General features: G+C 34.3%; 1 protein-coding gene across 9 annotated transcripts in view; it reads left to right on the top strand.

The window, feature by feature from the left end:
• PPP1R9A (protein phosphatase 1 regulatory subunit 9A) overlaps nt 1–17,381 on the top strand; it is a 266,446-nt gene that overhangs the window by 144,364 nt on the left and 104,701 nt on the right. For all 9 annotated transcript variants that reach the window (XM_081080102.1, XM_081080106.1, XM_081080108.1 and 6 more), the window contains 2 exons: nt 4,676–4,796; nt 12,030–12,134. In XM_081080102.1, the coding sequence (XP_080936228.1) occupies nt 4,676–4,796; nt 12,030–12,134 (226 nt within the window). The remainder of the gene's footprint in view (nt 1–4,675; nt 4,797–12,029; nt 12,135–17,381) is intronic.

Here is a 17,381-nt window from a genome sequence, read left to right as displayed (position 1 = left end):
CTCGTGAGCATGGGCTATCTTTTCATTAATTTGTGTCCTCTTCAATTTCTTTCAATATCATATAGCTTTCCGTGTAAAGATCTTTTGCCTCTTTGGTTAAGTTTATTTCGTAGATATTTTATCTTTTTGATACAATTGTAAATGGGATTGTTTTCTTAATTTCTCTTTCTGATAGTTTGTTGTTAGTGTATAGAAACCTAAATATGATAGAAATTATAGATTATAATGCCAACAGAAAATTTTACTTTTGAATAAACACTAAAAATATTTCAGTTGAAACCAGAAGTCACATTTTGAATGATCTTTAAATATAATAATCAGTATAAACAATAGAAAATAAAACCTAAAAAGTAACTTTTTGCTTATACATAACATATATATATAACATGTAATATATATATTACATGTGAAGAAACAAATATATATATACCAAATTTATTCTAATTTAAAAATATTAGAATTAATAAGATTATTTATAAAAGAGGAGGTCAGGCCCCAGATAAATATAGGAAAACTAACAGGCTTTTTTCCTCTATATTTAAATTAAAAACCTAGAAATGAAAATGGGAGCAGTATTTCATTTATAATAGCACCACTAAAACAAAATACCATTAAATTAATCACAAAGAAAAACAGAATTTATCTGTAGAAAATACATCTTTTTGAAAGATGTAAGATCTAAGCACTTAGAAAGCTATACCATATCTTTGGATGAGAAGACTCAGTATAGAAAAATCTCTCCTGTACTGTATCTCTGATACCTATAAATTTATAAATAAATTTAATGCACTTCAAATAGAACTGCCATCAAAGTGGGTTGAGAGAGGGGATTCTATAATATAATTCTAAATTTTATACAGAAAAATGTAGACCTAAGGGAAGTATGAAAATGAATGTGAAATTATTTAACTTCCCAAATATCTGAATATAATGTAAAGCCTCTATAATCAGTGCAAATTGTATTCACATAGCTATTGATCAGGGGAACAAAAAAGAAAATCCGGACAGGGCGGCCAGTTAGCTCAGTTGGTTAGAGCACATGCTCTTCACAACAAGGTTGACGGTTCGATTCCCACATGGGCCAGTGAGCTGTACCCTCCACAACTAGATTGAAGGACAACGACTTGACTTGGAGCTGATGGGTCTTGGAAAAAACACACTGTTACCTAATAAAATGTTTAAAAAAGAAAAAAAAAAGAAAATCCAGACAAAGATGTTAGTATGCATGAGAATTTAATGTTATATATGACACATATGATACTCTAATTTAGAAGTAACAGAGTGTTTTACATATTGTTCTGACATAACTGAGCATCTATCTGAAAGAATATAAAGTTGGACACTTTTATTTTTATTACATAATATATAAAAACAACCCTACATGGATTAAATAATTAAATATTAAAAATAAAATAATAAATATATTTAACAAAGATTTTTAAGACTACCTATTACATCTAGGCTTGTGGGAGAAGGGGCTTAACAAAAATGGAAAACCAGAAATTATAAAGGAAAAGATGGACTAATTAAATTATCCAAAAATTTAAGCTTTTACTAGTAATGTTGTCAAGTAAAGCTCATAGATAAGTGATAAATTTGAGGGAAGAAAATCTTTATTGTAGATGACATGGAGTTAATATCCAAGTTATGCTCACAATCTTTGCAAATTATTGGGGAAAAAGAGACAAGTAAAACTCAGTAGAAAAATGGGCAGTTTAGTGAAGAGGAAATGTAATGACCCATGCTCATACAGAATGCGAGCTCAAATCTCACTAGCAATGAGGGGAATTCTAAACTAACACAAGTGTCTTCCCTGAGAGAGAAAATAAGCTCTGAGCTCCAGAGCATGGTGATAGTATCTTCCATAATAACGGAGCCTCCCAGTTTTTTCCATCTTTACCTGGCTGCTTTGCCTGTTTAGTAATCAGCCTGCCCCTGGGAGGGTGTATACAGAAGAAGGCAGGGTGGCTGCTGGGTCCATGACAGTGCAGCCACAAGAATCAGTGGCCTTCAGGCCTGTGGCTCTGGACTTCACTCAGGCTTGACAGACACAGCTCAGAGAAAGCTGTACAGAGATAGATCAGTCCTCTGGACTCTGTGCCTTCATTGTACTCTTCCTTTCGTTGCCTGTCAGTTAGCACCATGTATCCCGGGTGTTCTGCATGGGAATTGAGGATGGCTCAAACTAACATAACTTTTCCCACAATTGGGTTTTCAGATTTGCAAATAAGTAATTTCCCAGTTGGAGCAACAAGAGATGCTGTGGAAGGAAGAAAGATAATTTTACCCAGGCAGGGAAAATGGATTGAAAAACTATGATGCAACTTTCATGCAGGATATTTGTAGGAATAAACCATTAAATGGCATGATAGGGCAGAGAATCAACATTTGAGAAGAGCCCTTTAAATGCACTGAGTATGGGAAAGTTTCACTTACAGGTGAACTTTGGCTTGATATGTGATAATTCATGATGAAGAGGAACTCCTATAAATACAATGAATGTCAAAAAGAATTCAGCTAATACGTAATATACACGAGAGATTTCATATAGGAGAGAAACCCTTTGGCATTATTCAATGTGCAAGAGTCTACAGTGATTATCTCTTAAAACAGCAGCAAACACACGGGCAGGGAAAACTTACTACTAGTTTGGATATAAATAAAAATGGTGAGAAGCTGTGGGTCATCGTTCATCCCTTCATCACATGCTGAAATTACCACTCTAGAGAAACCGTATGAATGTGATGAGTGAGGGCAAGAATTCAGCTGTACAGCTCATCTTTATACACATAAGAGAATTCATGTAAGAGAGAAGAAACATTATACATGTAAACCAGTGAGGAAGAAACTTCAGCACAGATCCAAACTTCATGTGCACAAGAAAACTCATTCTGTGGAGAAACTCTTAAACTGTAATGAATATAGGAAAAATTTTAGCAAGAAAAAGCCTCTTGGTGAACAATTAGAATGAAATAAATATGGGAAGTCACCTGTGTGCAAACATTCTAAATGTAAGAAATGAAGGAAAAATCTCCAGCCATCACTCGTACATTAGTCAGCATTAAAGTTCTCCCACAGGAGAGATACCTGTGCCCAGAATCAATGTGGAAGTGCCTTCAGCTGGGGATCACATCGGGTAGTTTCTCCAGGGAGAACATTCTGTAAAGCTTTCTTTAGCACACAACTGAGCAAACAAATCACGCTTTTGCTAAATGACGTATTTTTAAACATCTTTATTTAGCATGTGGGATTATGAATTGTACTTATACTTAAAGTAGAAGTTGGTGACAAGTAATAATCAATGAGATGAATCCTCTTCAAAAAATTACTAATTAAGAATACTTAGTATATTAAAGGTTATTGCTAAAAAAATCTTTTGAAAGCATTGGGTATTCTGCTTAGTGCATGAACCAGATTTCTTTTTGTAATCCACCAGTATTAATTAGCTAGTATCCACTTTTTTATGCAGAGAATACACCATAGTTACAAAGACTTTGAGGCTATCAGAAAATAACTATGAATGTTAACCAAAAAAAATGTGGAATGCAAAATAGAGTATCTTTTATTTCATTGATGTTAAAATATAGATGTTTATAGAAAGGACAAATGGAAATACGGATAAACACATGATTTGTAAGTGAATTAAAAACAAGGTGTTTGTTAGTATTGTTCACAGGGCCAATAAAATGGAAACAAAAGTGAATGCCTCTCACTGGAGAAATGATTGGCTATATTATGATACCATCACACCACAAAATATTATGCAATCATTAGAAGTGATTTAAAACTATGTAAGTTGATATCTACGAGGTATTATCGAATTAGAAAAGGAAGCTGAAGAGAGAAGTAGGTATGATATAACCTTTTTCCTATAAAGCAAATAGGAAGGAAAAACAAGCCATATATATATATGCTGTACTTGTTGATAAGATTACATCCTTGTATAGTAGGACAGAAGAAGTACTGTAAGACACCATCTTGGTAAGATGATGGTAAGATACCATCGTGTTAATATGAATAGGGATATGGAACAAGTAAAAAAGAAAAGAAGACCACATAAATAAAGGGGAAATTCCAGATACATTATGGTCACATTTATTTAAAATAATATATATGTCTCAGCCAGGAAAAATTGAGCCAGAATAGTCAAGCTAGAGATACATTGTTATAAAACTACTGAAACTCAAATAATTCTTTGTGAAAGCAGGACAAAAAAAAATGGATAACTAATGGGAATGAAATCAGACAACCTTCAGAGTGACTAAAAGACAATAGAAAATACTTTATTTTTTCTCAAGGAAAGAAAGTATGACTCAAGAATTTTATTCCAAATAAAAAAATAAAATCAATGTGCTTGAGTATATATGTTTTTGTGCTTAAAATATTATATTGTTTAGATAGGCTGTGTTTTAAGGCAGATTGATTTCTCAATAATCAAATTATTACATTTTCTTGGGATCGCAATGAATATCCAACTGCAATAGTAAAGTGAGACTAAACTTATAGAGGATCTTATTTGACCCCCTTCCTCCCCAACATAGAACAAAAATTCTGCAAGGCAAGCATATCATATAGTCCGTAAAGAACAGAATTAAAAGCAGCAAATAGGTCTCACCAGCTAATTGCAGATTAGTGTTAACATTTAGGTTTTTGTGTTTTTTACCCTTTTTCATAGATGAGGATGGACTTGGTATAAGTATTATTGGAATGGGTGTTGGAGCAGATGCTGGACTTGAAAAGCTGGGAATATTTGTTAAGACAGTAACAGAAGGTGGTGCTGCTCAGCGAGATGGCAGGTAAGCTAACTACTGTTATTTAACAACTAAAACCTAGGGAGCTTTTCTGGGAATTGTTTTCCAGGGTTAGCTTTCTTCTTTTGATTTTTTAGGACAGAATATCAATGTGTCTCATATGTGGAAAATGTTAGAATACCTCAATTGCTTTCTGATTTGTTGGCAGAATTCCTGATAATAAATGGGTGGATGATCTGTTTTCTATGTCTACCTTTGTATCAACAATTCATCTATCTATCCAGTAGAAACTGGGGAGAATATGTACTATGAAGATCAGCATGTAGATTCACTTCAGAAATATCAAAACGGAAAAATAAGACAGAAAGCAAAACTCAGATCATGATAGTTCACAGGACAGAAATGATCCAGAGTATTTTTTTTTTTTCACAGTGAAGGCCATAAAACCTGACTGCTTTCCATTTACCTGCCCTTCCCTTTTCGGGGAAAAATTCAGCCTCAACTCAGATCCCATGGTTATGATATTACCCTGTCCCCAGTGGTCAACAAGATGAGTTGATACTGAGACTTCCTAGGAATGAGCCTTCCTTGCATTGTGAGACCATACTATGTGATGAAAAAGTTGGTCATCACTGCATCCTAGACTGATTTATAACCAAAGCAGGGAACTGTGGACAAAAAAAGGGGTTCTATGGCAAGTAACCTCACAGGGTGATCTGATCATAAATTCCTAACTGGGCAGATGATGGTGGATAGTCACACCCCAGGCGTAAGTAAATGGTTTATCTTTGCCTTACTTAAGCAAGTCCTGTCCATTGTTCTGGTGCTTCTAGGTTAACATACCTTTGAAATGCCAGAGGTAATACCCCTCAAAGAGGGTATTCACTCTCAAAAGAGCATGTAGTCTTGTTAACTTTGCTGTAATCCAATCCCCATCTTGCTTTCCCCCTTCTCCATGTAATCTGGCTTACTGTTGAAATTACTGTTCCTTAATTTCAAATGCATAAAAAAAGCTGCAAAACTTATTCTCTGGAGCATTTGACATCTTGCTCCCCGGCATATGTCATCAGTTTGGCTCAAATAAACTCTTACAAAAATTAAAAAAAAAAAAAAAGAAATATTAAAACAAATGATAATAGTTCTGGAATTTTTTAAAATGACAGAAATGGAAGAGAAAACAGGAACTCTAATTCTGCGATGATGGTAATTCAGGAGTTTAATGTCTCTCAAAATGTGTTCTGTCTAAAAGCACAGGTTCTTGAGTGCCCCTTCAACCTGTGAAATGAAAGCTCTAGGAGAGGGGTCTGGCAGTCTTTGCTTTAAATATCCACCTTGGGCGATTTGGTTGTAGACCAGGGCAACAGAGCGTCATGGTTTTGTCTTAGCTTTCAACATCTCAAGGTACAAGTGTCTTTAAAGATTTTGATTCATCTTCCCATGATGCGTCATCAGGTTGGGGCTGAAGCAGAAGGTTGGCAATGGAAATAAAGGTAGACCCAAGGATAGGAGTGCCAAATTCAAAGCAATGGCATTTTATTTTTCTAGAAACATTGATTTCCCCCCCCCCGCCATGTTTAAGTATGTTTAAGTATGTATACTTAAACATCTTCTCAAGAAATAATCAAGCATATTGAAAATCATTTGCAAATCTCTGTTGAGACCCTTAGTAGCATTATTTCTTTCATAATCCTAAAAACATTGATATACACAGATGTTTCCCAAGGGAAACTAAATTAATTTATTAAAATAGAAGCCACACCTTCAGTATCATCTCTGTCCATGAGGTGAGGGGCCACATCTTGGTCAGTAGCTTTATTTGTATTTCCATAGCATTTGAATAGAAAAGGTCTGAAATGAGTCTTTTGAGTGAATGTCCAGCTGACTGAATGTGTATCAATCACACTTGACACAAAGAAAGTAGGATATTAATATTTTGTGTTTAAAACTAATTTATTAACAGTCTTCTTGCATGTCTGAGCAGTTAAGGAAGTAACCTCTTTGGCGTTTTAAATGAATTACATAATGGTAATAGTAAATATTTCCATTATTAATTTAGAATCTTTCTTCCAAGTAAGCTAAAATCTGTTTGTAAAATCTGCATAATTTCCGTTTCATGTAAAACTTAAATCATCCTAAAGTGATAGGAAATAATTCTTATTAGTAGTATTTAAACAAAGCTAAATTATTATGAACCATCCCTCTTAAGTAAATGGGCCATAAAATGAAACCAAAATACAAATTAATTAAAAAATTAAAAAGGTAGAAAATTTTGCAGTTGGCCCTAAGTCAGTTCCTGTTGCTCTAAACTCAGACCTGTTTGTTTTCCATTACTCGTTTTAAACGTTAGGTTTGTTTTCTATTAACCTATTTATTGATTTGTTCTTTTGAGTAGGTTTAGTAGTTAAGCCAATATGAGAGCTTTGCTTTATTAGTCCCAATGTGCCTTTCCTCAGTCCTTTCAAATGAATGTTTTCCTAGTATAATAATCCTGTTGTTGTTATAATAGATGCTTAATAAATGCCTCAGTGAATATATTAAGAAAGGCAACTTGATGTAATGAAAATGAGCAGAATCCTTGGGATCATGTGACCAGTAATCTTAATTTCATCCCCTCTACTTACAGCTGTGGGATAATTGAACAAATTACTTAATTTTCATGTTACCTACATTGTTGTTTTAAGTATTAAATAAGCTTATGTAAATAAAACACCTTTCACAGTACAGTTTATGAAACTGTTCTTGAATGAAGTAGGAATAAGCTTGAAAGTTATTAAGAAAACAGTGTGGCAAGTCTTATGAAAAGCTATATATATATATATATATATATATATATATAAAACATATGTACAGAATAATAAAACTTTGATGGTCAGAGGGATTTTAGAAGTGTTTCAATTCATATATTTCATTTTTTATGTGTATGAAAATTGAAAGTATATCTATATGTGAAAATAGGTGGTCTCATTATTAGACCTATGGTAGTGTTTTCATCTTTTACATTATTATTATTATCACAATTACTGGTGTGCTCATATGCACAGGATTTAAATGTTTCCTATTTAAAAGGTATCAGTAAAAAAAAATTACAAAAGGAACAGTTGGTTGCTGCCTCCAGTCAATAATAATTTTTAAAGTTATGTTATATATATGCTTATAGATATAGAAAATATATTGTGTTAAGGATTCACACATTATGATTATTAGTATGATGCCATTCTTGTGTGGATATTTTCTATTTATTCATCCCCCCTCAGCCTACCTACCTACCTCTCTCTTTCTTTCTTTCTCTCAAAAAACCTAGAATTAATACATACCAAAGTGTTAAATGACTCTACTGTGTGTTTTTTTTAATTCAGCTAATATGGAATATTTAATTTTTCTATAGAGAATATGTAAAACTTGTATATATGTACTTTAAACTACAACTAAAAATAAGGTTATCACCATGTGACCTCGGGAAAGTTACTCTTCAGACCTCAGTTGTGGACAAAATTAAAGTTCTGGATTAGAAGTTCTTTATAGTTCCTTTTAGCTTTAAAAATGTGAGTCTGTGTTATACCTTTCTAACTTGCTTTACTTTCTTCATAACTCTCCCTTATTTAAGAAAACTATTTCAATTTAATCTCAAATTTGGTCACACTTTCTTCAAGGGGTGTTCAATAACAGACGTGTGTAGAAAATTCTTTTCTTCCTTGTTCCTTCTTCTCCAACACAAGAAGCCTTTTTTATTGTGATTGCTTTTACTCCTTCCATATGTCTCATAAACTCTCACCACATTTTGAGTACTTTAAACAATTCGCCAGGGATATTTATCTCCTGAGTCATCTATTGTGGTTAAAAAGTTTTCAGTCTTTCTTTTTCTTTGATATTATGTCTTACTTACTAAATTTTCGTGTGTCTAGTTATTCATATCTGTCTATACCTTTTCACCTGATGCCTGAAAGGTAGAGGGTGCTCAGTAAATATTTGTTAAATGAGTTACTGTGTTTCCCCGAAAATAAGACCTAGCTGGACCATCAGTTCTAATGCGTCTTTTGGAGCAAAAATTAATATAAGACCCAGTCTTATTTTAATATAATCTAAGACTGGATCTTATATAATATAACATGATATAAGATCGGGTATATTACAATGATATGATATGATATGATATGATATATGATATATGATATATGATACATGATACATGATATATGATATATGATATATGATATGATACCAGGTCTTACAGAAGACCGGGTCTTATATTAACTTTTGCTCCAAAAGACGCATTAGAGCTGATGGTCTGGCTAGGTCTTATTTTTTGGAAAACACGGTAATACTTGTGCTTTTATCGCTTTCAAAACATTTACTTGGGCCTAACTTTTTTATTCTTCTAATCTCTCTCTCTCTCTCTCTCTCTCTCTCTCTCTCTCTCTCTCTCTCTCTCTCTCTCTGTCTCTCTGTCTCTCTGTCTCTCTCTCTCTCTCTCTCTCTCTCTCTCTCTCTCTCTCTCTCTCTCTCTCTCGTGCAAACTTGCCTCATATAGGGTAACTTATAATTTAGCTGAGTAACATGATAGCTATTTCTATCTTCTGTTTTAGTTCTACTTTTTTAGTAAAATAATATTAAATTGATTAATCGTTAGTTCTTGTTACCAGAAATTTTATGATTGTACATAAGATACTTTTAATACATTAATTATTTCTCCAATCCTCTTTAATAAACCTAGAAAGCAAAATGAATTTTATAATAACACAAATGAAAATACTGCTAGAATAAATCGCGTGGATGATAACTGACATAAGATAGTTATAATGCTGTGCTAAAGCGCCAAATTAAAAATGTATTTAGGATCTGCTTTGTTTATGGCTTCTATGGTTGCTTCTCAAGCTTTTTAAATATCATCATTTTAGATGAGCACAGTCCTTTTCAGGTTTGTAATTTAGGTGCTGTGTAGTTTGTCTTCATTCAAGTGTTGGTTTTCAAAAGATTTTAAATGTTTTTGACTATCTTTTGGGTAGCAGCGACATAAAACAAATGAAGAGTCCTATTTGTATGCAGCAGACTCCCTCCTGCAGGACCCATCTATGCCCCTGAGGTACCCTCAAGCCTGAGACAGCCCTGAATGGTTGGAAACTGCTGTTTTAATTGTGTCCCTCTATTGTAATTCCTTATTCGATGGTTTCCTCTCTGCACACACTCTTGTGTCACTCTTCTACCCAAATATTTTGCTTGTTCTCCCTTTAGAGAGTTGGGTTATTACTGCTTTGATATGGATGTATTTTCACATACAGTTAGAACTTCGCTATTCAGCCTTTTGGGGAAGACTGTTGACCAAAGTTCATTACTGTTGCTCCAGTTGGTCTCCCTTTCATTTATCGTGGGTTGCTTTGTTTACATAAGTCCTTTGAGGTAGGATTTTTGTTTTATGTTTCCCCTTGCCAGATACATCATGCCAATAAATAACTACCCAATAACATTAAACCAAACCTAGAATAGTCCAACTTACATAGTTTTATTAGCCTTAGCCCCATTGATACTGGTTTTCAAGTTCGGAATTGAGGAATATCAGAAATACCAGCCTGTGAGCCTGTAGCGACGCACACTTGTGTTTACTGGCACATGGAAACTTGCGGAAATGCCCAGGACTAAATGCCTTTTACACATTAGCCAGGTACATTTCCATAAATTCCATTCCAGTAGACAGTGTTTCCAGGGGGGAAACAGGCTATTTTCTCTGCTATTCTGGAAAATGTTTGGAAAGTCCTGCTTATCTGTATTCCTCATACTGTGGGGTAGTCTGATGCGAAGAGCTGTCCATTTACTTTTTACTACCAGGATTCATGTCTTGTCTTTTCTGTGTTTCTCATTGTGAGCCAAGATTTGAGAGAGATTATCAGTGTTATTGTTCTATTAGGTTGCATCTAAAAGTTACCCTCTCTCCAGGTAAGAGATTCAAGCAAATAAAAATCACTTCTTCAAACCTTCCTCAACTTAATATACACACTCAAGTTTTTATCTTCATTGTTCTTTCATATTCTAGAACAGGCTGACACTTTACTTCGGACTAAACTACTATCCTTTTTCTGGACAAAAAATTCATCCCATTGCCTCATCTGCACAATTATATTTTTTTCTGTCACTATTGCTTCCAGCATAGTTTCAATTATCCATATTAAATTGAACTTCTGGGCTATTTAACAACTTTCATTGGCAGATAGGAACTTGATAATAATTGCCTATCATACACAAGAAATTAGGCAGACTAACAAATATCATTTTCTGCAGCCACACATACTATTTTTGTGTCTTCTTAAAGTGCGAAGATGAACACACTTATTCGCATGATGCAAAATTACAGTAACTTTGTAACATTTTAGCATGCTTAGAGTTGTATATCTAGGCATGTGCCATTTAATTATGGAGATATGTTCTGAGAACTGCACCATTCGGCAATTTTTTCGTTGTGTGAATACCATCGAGTTCACTTACACAAACCTAGTGTTATAGCCTCCTACATGCCTAGGTTACGTGGTACAGCCTATTGCTCCCAGGCTACAAGCCTGTGTAGCATCTTACTGGACTGAAATAAATACTGTAGGTAATTGTAACAGAATGGTATTTGTGTATCTAAATATATCTAAACATAGAAAAGGCACAGTAAAAATACAGTATAAAAGATGAAAAACGGCAGGGGCCGGACCGGTGGCTCAGGCAGTTGGAGCTCCATGCTCCTAACACCGAAGGCTGCTGGTTCGATTCCCACATGGGCCAGTGGTTTTTTTAAGGACAAACATCTACAAGTTAACATGCAACTCTTAATGTCCAGGACTTTTAATCAATTTTAAAGAGTGGATCAATTAAATTACATTCCCCCATATTATCCTTGGTTGGGCCTGTTAAGTAATGCACCTACATGACATTGAAAGGACATGCTACCCTCCTTTTAGTTCTATTCCCAAGTTTTAAATAACTTTTCTTAACACATGGCAACAACATATGATATACACGACACTTGCCCAGGGGATTTATAGTAGAGCTCAATTTTTATTGATGGGAAGAGTCAATATGATTAAAAATGTCATTTTTCTCCAAACTAATCTTAAAATTACTATAATTGTATTAATTTCTATAAAATTAAGCATTTGAATAAGATCTGGAGCTTATATATAAAAGACAAATTTTGTGCCAATAAGAGTATCTTAAAAATCAAGTATTTTGTCAATTCATTTATTGTGAGTGGTAATGTGTTATCAGAAAAATTAATTGTGGTTAATTTTTTCTCTCTTCCCAAAGAATACAAGTCAATGACCAGATTGTGGAAGTGGATGGAATCAGCTTGGTGGGTGTCACACAGAATTTTGCTGCAACCGTTCTCAGAAACACCAAGGGCAATGTCAGGTAAATATGCGGCTTCAGATATGTACAATTTGGTTACTTGATATTTTGTTGAATTTTAGTTTCTATAATTGTACTTATAAATACATGTAATTACAATGAGATTTTATTAAATGTTAAAACTTGCCTTTAGTCTTCCATTTTCCTTCTTTATTATAATTAGTTCATGTAAATGTAATTTAAAACTAAAAATCATGTTGTTCTAGAAAGACATGAAGATATGAAGTATATAGTGAATCGATATGGTTGATTACTGAGCTATGTTAGTGTGTCTTATTGCTAATATAATAAGAATTACTAGGAAGATAGAATTCCTACTTCTAGCCTCAATCAATAGGAATTTAGGCTCAAATCCTTTTAATAAAACCAGTTATGCAGTAAATTAAAATTATGATACATATATCCAATGATATATGTTATTTAGACAAGCAGGCTGAATGATTTGAGGTTGATAAAATGTATTTTTAAAATATTTTTATTGTTTTAAAGAATTAGGCAGGACTAATCTTCAGTAAAGGATAATTTTTCCAACTTAATAAGACAGAGGGTACATTCTTTTGGACCTTGAAGTTTGTATCTAATCCTGGGATTCTGAAAATTGAAGATTGGAAAACAAATCAGAGGTAGTCCTGAGCCAACTAAAGTCAAGCTTTGATATTTGTTTTATTTGGTCATAGGGTACTTATTTTTAAATATAGTATTGCTTATGTCTTATACTTTTCCATAAGTCCTATGAAAGAACACATAGGAGACATGATGTAGTATGTGTAATTATGAAAGTGTTTTAGTGTTATCATCATCGAAATGAAACTGCCAATATTCTGAAAATATTGTTGAGTTTATATTGGTATAAAGAGGGTAACATTAGGATTTTATTGCAGCATATTTTATGTTGCACAGTATGAGTTAAAGTTTTAGAATTTAGACTTTTTCAGTTGGAAAGCACCCTTTAATGCTAAAGGAAATGTTTAAGGAATACAGCCTCAATGACTTTTATGGGTGCTCTGTTGATGCTTCAAGAATACCCATAGTCCTGAGAAAAGCATGTAAAGTAATTGGAAGAGTACAGGACAAACCGTACTATCCCCTCAGTAAATGCGATAGTCTTTCTGGAGATTGCTGTCAGTTCTTAAGACAGCACTTTCCTGTGTCCGTAAAACTTGGTTTTGAAACTGCCCATTAGGCTATAAAGTGAATTTTAAAAGTGAAATAAGATACACAAGTTATAAGAACATTTCTCAGTTGGAGAAAAGCCTATAGTTACATGAAATGATAACCATCCCTTTCTTTCTTCTCATAATTTCATGCTGTTATCATTTCAAGCCTTGTACACATTGCCAAAGGCTTCTCTACTGGTCTCCCTGATTTCAATCTCTCCCTTCTTGAATCTGTACCCCTAAGGGAGGAACATAATAGCAGTTTTCAAATATATGAAGGGCTATTGGAAAAAGGAATTGACTCATTCTATGTAACTCTAGCAGTACAACTGAGACCTGTAAAAATGGTGACCACCGGATCTTGTCACTCACCTCTCCCTGTGTTGTGCTCTGCTGCAGTCATATAAATAGTCATCATCCTTCAAATGTGATTTGTGCATTTTTCTTTTTGGTGCCTTCCTCTCTGCCATTTTTTTTCCTGTTTAAAATACTCTCTCCTGTTTAGAACCTACTTATCTTGAAGAACATATTTCAGATTCTTTCCCCTCCAAGAAGTCCTCCTTGACCTTTCTATCCCCTACTTATCTCTTCTTCCTGATATACTTATTATTTATACCACTTTTTTGACCTTGAGGTCGCAGAACATTCTACTTTCATCTTTTAAAGGCATACATCTGATTTCCCATTCACTTTGCAAAAATCTTGATGTTAAAATGGGATCTGTAACCTCCTTTGTTCCCCCAGAGTATTTAACCCTGGGTCTTAATTGGTTGAAATTATGTGACGTAGGATCTCAATGAATTGAATGTAAGGAACAAAGTCTTTTCTGAACTTCAACTGATTAAACATAATATTTGAATCTCCTGAATATAGTTTATGTGGTGGTTCTTCATAAGGTATTCATATAAAAAACAGGATCCAAAAACTAGACTTGTGTTTTTAATGAAGTGTTTTAAACTGGGGGTTTCAAATATGCATAGTTGTCTATTTCTTATTCATTGGTGATTTAGCTACCACATTCAGTAGTGACTAAAATTTATTTTTTGAAAACTGTATCTGAAAAATTACTAAATTTAGTTTGAACTTTTCTAACTACTAAGCACAGGTCTAGAAGGAATGTGTTGGAAGTCATGGCTTTTAAAGAGCCAGAAAGGGGAAACATAAGCTAGAGGTGATGAGAAAATTGAAACTTAGATTTGGACGTGATTATCTTTTAAGTATTAGAGATCAAGATTTTTATGTATTTCCTGAAAATGTATATGAAATTGGTGCCTGCATTTGGAGGTGAATCAAAATCACACAGTGAAGTTCTGTGACTTCACCCACACGTAGAGAGAATCACTTTTTCTATCTGACCTCTTATTCTGCTTTATTTTATTAAACTTTGAATTGCTATACCTGAGTTTATGAAGTAATAGTACTAGTGTAGACTACATTAATATGCCATTTTTAACACATCGGAGACCTCATAATACAAGTATTTTAGTATAACTTTCAAGGGTATATATATTTTTCAATCCTACATCATTTGTATGACTTAAAGCATATTAGGCCACTGTGAAGGAGTGGTTCAGCTCCAACCAGGCTAGGTTTCTGGGGTAAGGGAAGTGAGGCCTAGCTGAATGCCTTGGGAAATGATTATTATTTCCTCCATTTTACTGACATCACTTAAACTAAGTACTGACCATGAGTACTGTGCTAATATCATGCTAACTACTGTAAGAAATTGATTGACAAAGGACGCACAGGACTCCAACAGTTTGTATTCAGAAATGACGCAACACAGCAACAGTGGGAGAAAGGTAAGCATTGAAGGGGTGAGTGTGGAAGACTCACACATAGTCTTTAGTATCCCTCCACTGGCTCTCTCAGGACTTGTTCATCTCCAGATGTTAAACCACCATGGATGGACATGTTCATGTAGCACCTTGGTACCAAGAAGCCCACAGTGTGTGTGAGGTAGGGGTCTCTTACAGTGCTGGGCATGGAGGTACATTCCTACTACTTGACCCGCTCAATCATTGTAAACCCCCACACTCCACCAAATCCAGGTACAAGTAATAAATCCCGTTATTATTACCATACAGTTCTGGTAGGCTGGTACCTCTTGCCTTGAAACAGCTCATGGATCCATTTTTGTGAAACATTGTTTATCTGGTTAGTACCTTTCACAACTTTGACCAATAAGGTCAGTGCTATCTATGCTCTGGGGGACTCTGGAGATAAGAACTTGGTCAATCCAGAATGGCTCTAAATTAACTCATGCTATGTAATCCATATTGCACAACTCATTTACTTTAGATTTCTTTTGACTATAGATTCATACTACTTATTATGTCTTTACTGGGTATTTAAATGTTACCTGGTAAAAACCTAAAAAGAAAATGTATCAGTTATTTTAAAACCTATAATATTTTTGGTGGTTGATAGAATGTAACGTAATTTAAAAGTTAGAATAAAGTTCTGTCCTCATTGTCAGATCCTGCATTATGTAAAAAGTAATTTAAATAGTTTAGATTCAATTCATTTAAATTAGCAGGTTTATCTACCCATTCACAATTCACTTTTACATTAGAACTTACTAAACGATGCTCTTCTTGGAGATACTGAAAAGGTCCCCATGTTTGTTGGTCTACGGTTAGTTATAGGAAAAGTAATTTTAAACTTCAAATTATAAAGTCAATAGAAATAAATAATAGAAGTAGTGCAGAAGATTAAAAAAATTACTGGTTGTATACCTATGAAAAGAAAGTAGTAATCACTAGATATTCACAGGCTGATGAAAAGTTATCCAAAACTACTTTCGATTTATTTTTGGATATAGAATTTAGCCTTCTGTGATGTCGTTTTGCTAGAGATGTCCCAAATTTAGATATCTGGCTCAATGTCTTGTGTTATATCTTTCCAGACAAGAGGAAAAATATGTTTTGAATTATAGTTTAAGTAGCAGATAGGTAAAATCATAGAGGTTAGTTCTTTTACCAACTATAAATAATATTTGATGTATTAGTTGATATTTATCTCTACTTTTAGTACCAGGAAATATTCTCTTTCTGTGTAACTGCCTTTTTCATGTGAAGCCAGTCTTCACAGATTCAGATTCTGGCTTAACCATTTATCAAATGTTTCAATCTCCCTGTGCCTCAGTTTCTCCATCTATAAAATGGGCATCGTGATAGTACCTACCCCATAGATTTGTGGTGAGCTTTAAATGAGTAAGTACATATTTTGCATTTAAATGAATGCCTAGAAACAGTTAGAATTCAATGAACTCTTAGCTATTATTATTTTCTTCTGAAAACTCTGATCACTTCTTTTTTTTTATAATAGTTTTATTTTATTTTATTTTATTTTTACATCCCTCACACCGTGAACCCCCCTCCCCCCATCCACCACCACCCCGACCTCACACTGAGCCATCACATTATACACATAAAATTATAGTTGGCATTCATTAATGTCCAGCCTCTGGTGTACAATGCCATGACCAGGTATCCACAGTATCCCTGAGGTGGTCTCCCAAACAGGACACATGTCCATCGGACACCCAACAAAATCCCCAAACACTATTGAATAAATTCCTCAAAGTAATTTTCAAAAATCCCTGAGGCCATCCTGTGGTCACCAGCCACCCCCCAAACCCTTCACCCTTCCCCCCATCCCCAACCCCCTCCCCCCCGCCCATCTAACAACTCTCGGTTTTTTGTGTCCCCAAAACTGTTTCTGATTAGTTCATACACATATTCTTTTCTTTAGATTCCGCATATAAGTGAGATCATATGGTACTTGTCTTTCTCTTTCTGACTTATTTCACTTAACATAATGTTCTCTAGATCCATCCATGTTGTTGCAAATGATAAGATTTCTTTTTTCTTTATGGCTGCGTAGTACTCCATTGTATAAATGTACCACAGCTTCTTAATCCAGTCATCGACCGATGGGCATTTCGGTTGTTTCCATATCTTGGCTATTGTGTAAAGTGCTGCAATAAACATAGGAGTGCATACAGATTTTTGAATTGGAGTTTTGGATTTCTCCGGGTAGATGCCTAGGAGTGGAATTACTGGATCATAGGGTAGTTCCATTTTCAGAT

This window comes from Rhinolophus hipposideros (genome assembly GCF_964194185.1).
Source record: "Rhinolophus hipposideros genome assembly, chromosome: 18".
Taxonomy (NCBI): domain Eukaryota; kingdom Metazoa; phylum Chordata; class Mammalia; order Chiroptera; family Rhinolophidae; genus Rhinolophus; species Rhinolophus hipposideros.
The sequence above is the reverse complement of the archived record's forward strand: the minus strand, read 5'-3'. Positions and strand labels throughout refer to the sequence as shown.